This window comes from Arachis ipaensis, chromosome B10 (assembly GCF_000816755.2).
Source record: "Arachis ipaensis cultivar K30076 chromosome B10, Araip1.1, whole genome shotgun sequence".
Taxonomy (NCBI): domain Eukaryota; kingdom Viridiplantae; phylum Streptophyta; class Magnoliopsida; order Fabales; family Fabaceae; genus Arachis; species Arachis ipaensis.
The window spans coordinates 133,598,505-133,601,353 of NC_029794.2; the positions used below are offsets into that span (position 1 = coordinate 133,598,505).

The 2,849-nt window shown below is 32.3% G+C and overlaps 1 protein-coding gene across 1 annotated transcript in view; it reads right to left on the bottom strand.

Moving 5' to 3' along the window:
* The window catches only part of LOC107623054 (apyrase 2), a 4,802-nt gene continuing 3,757 nt past the window's right edge, over positions 1,805 to 2,849 (bottom strand). Inside the window, exons 7-9 of the mRNA XM_016325186.2 lie at positions 2,572 to 2,789; positions 2,308 to 2,497; positions 1,805 to 2,223 (exon numbers count right to left, since the gene is read on the bottom strand). Of these exons, the coding sequence (XP_016180672.1) occupies positions 2,111 to 2,223; positions 2,308 to 2,497; positions 2,572 to 2,789 (521 nt within the window). The 3' untranslated portion in view covers positions 1,805 to 2,110. The remainder of the gene's footprint in view (positions 2,224 to 2,307; positions 2,498 to 2,571; positions 2,790 to 2,849) is intronic.

Below are 2,849 nucleotides of genomic sequence, written 5' to 3' on the forward strand. Positions count from 1 at the left end.
TACATATATATAGTAGTTAATAGATAATTTAATATTTACTTTTTTTTATACATATATTATTTTTATTATAAAAATTATTATCATGTTATATCAATTTTATCTTACTATCAAAATTTTCTAGATCCGTCACTGTAGCTCATAAAATGTCCAAAGCTCATAAATCATAAGTTAGATACGCATTTTGTAGCATTGAAACTTGATTTTTATTCTTCACCGCAACCCCTAACACCTTCCATTTTCTTCAATTCTAATCTTATATTCTCATATATTATAATAATAATTGTATTTTCATGACATACACCATCCTCAAATGAAATCCAAACCCCCAAGATTTAAATTAGCTACGCGGTCTCTAATGGGTGGATGATATTAACATTAATTATTAACTTGTGAGACAATAATCATATCCCATTATCCATCACCTCATCCTCATGATACGGAACAGATTCCGCTGAAGCATTCTTTATTTTATTCAACATGTTTATTACTTCACTACTAATAGTAACTCTGTTAAAATAATTCGTATGAGATAATATAAATTATAAAGTAACTAAAAATAGAGATAAACCAAATAAGGAAAACGTGTGGACCCCATTCTAGGGTTGTAGGTTCTAGACCTGACATGACATGGCTTATTATGAAGCTCTTATTATTTTATTTAACTTGATCTTAATAAAAATGAAAGTTTGACTTTTGCTCAACGAAAGGAAACGAAACTGAACAGCAAAGCAAAACGGAAAAGGGTTGGTGTTTGCCATAGATAGAAGAAGTAGAACTCAGAAAAGAGAAAAAAAAGGGTGACGTTTTGTGACGTAGAGAGTGAATGCTTGGTAGCTAATAATTACTACAAGGGAGAATCTATGACTATGCCCTATGCCCCTATCACTCAATCATTGGCGCCACCTAAAATACCCTCAACCGTCCGATCAGAAAACTGTCAAGTTATCCACCGCTAGCTGCCGCGGTTATTATGTTAACGAATATTCGGTGCTTCCTCCTCTCTTGCGTGTAAATAACATGTTGATGTTGCAAAACTTTTTTGTTATTTAATTTTAATTTGCCATATTGGTATTTTAGGAAGTAAATTAATGAGGAGACTAAAGCAAATAATTCTAAATGAAAAAGTCTAGGGACTAACAACTTTGTTAAATCCTGACCAGCATGTAACTAGCAAAGAAAAGTGAATCATTCTCACACAATTAAAATCATCATTGATGGCTATTTGATGACTACAAATCACAAAAGTTGTTGGCTCTAGCATTCCTCATTTTAAATTTTACAGAATAAAACTAAAGTTAAATATTTTTATACAAATTTATCTAACAATTTTCTTTTTTACAACTTTTTTTTTTTGTCTTTTCTTACTTATCATCTATTATAATTGTCTCCTCTTATCATTCATTTCAAAATTTTTGGAAGAATTAGATCATGACAAAATATCAGTTTTATATTCAAAAAATTTAAAGTTCAATTCTTGGTAAATTCCAAAAACATCAGTCAAATAAAAGGAAAAAAAAATTATGTAAAAAATAAAGCAATCCAAAAAATTTTCTTGCTTAAAAAATGTATTAAAAATATAACCATTCTATTTGCTTAAACTATCACCTCTTAGCCATGAAAAAGACACATAGTGCATCAAGTGTCATAGCAAACACATCAAATTTAATTGTGAATAGTAATTTAGTAGCAATTATAGGTGTAAAATGACACTAAAAATTTGTAATAGTGACTCATCTTAGGGCATGTTAAACTAAATTTATCTTGTTACATCATAACATAATTAATCAAACACTAACACAGCACATTCAGCAGTAACATTTTATTGCAATTCAAACTGAAATGACAGGAACGAAGGCAATAATTAATTGCTTCCATGAATCAATCAAAATTGGAATAATATCAATATCACCATTATGTAAGTTTGTCTCTACCTATTACAAATATGAATGAACAAAATGAATCGAATATGGAAACCGATATTTTTCCAAAATAATTACAAATGAAAATTGACGAGTCTATCTTCTTCTCTGAAAGATTTGTGATAGTACTCCGTTTGAGCTGTATTTTGAACGAATAATTCTAATAGTAATTGGTTTTCATACTGGCCTCATTACGAAGATGACACAGCTTCTATGGCGCTGCCGAGGGGCCATGCTGCTTCAACAAGAGCATCACGGTACTGAACCTTTTTCACCAATGTAATCTCTTGCCGTGGATCTAGACCTACAGATAATCGGAAGAAATCAGGGAAACAAGAAGATAAGGTTACTAAAATTTTGCATAATTCATCATTGCAGCAAAACCTACCAAATCCAGCTACAAGTAATGTATACTGGTATACGAGATCCATGCATAAATATGGTAGGTTCCCCTCCTCCACACGTTGATAAGCTGATTTTGCTTCCTCAAGTTTTGTTTGACAAGCTCGCTTAGCTGCGACCTCGAAGTCCACAGGACGAACTTTTACAACGGGCAAGTTTGGATTGGCAAAACCCGCCTATGAGTGATAAAGTGATTAGCATGGCAATATTGCTAAATTATATGATTCCATGAATATGAATAATAAAATACCTCCGCAGCACGGTCAAAGAAAAATGAGGCAACAAAAAGGTTTTTCTGTCCATCCCCGCCACCACCATTCCAAATCCCTCCGAATGTGCACTTCATATGTGTACATTTTGACTCATTAACTTTGAGAGCTTTAAGAGCCATGGTTTCGCATTCATTCAATCTTGAGCCAGATGGGGAGGATGAGGAATTGAATGACTTTCCTCCATAATTGTAATACCCTAAGTCGAACCAAAACGATCTAATTGTCATTGGATAACATATGCTGAAAAATGCACAAG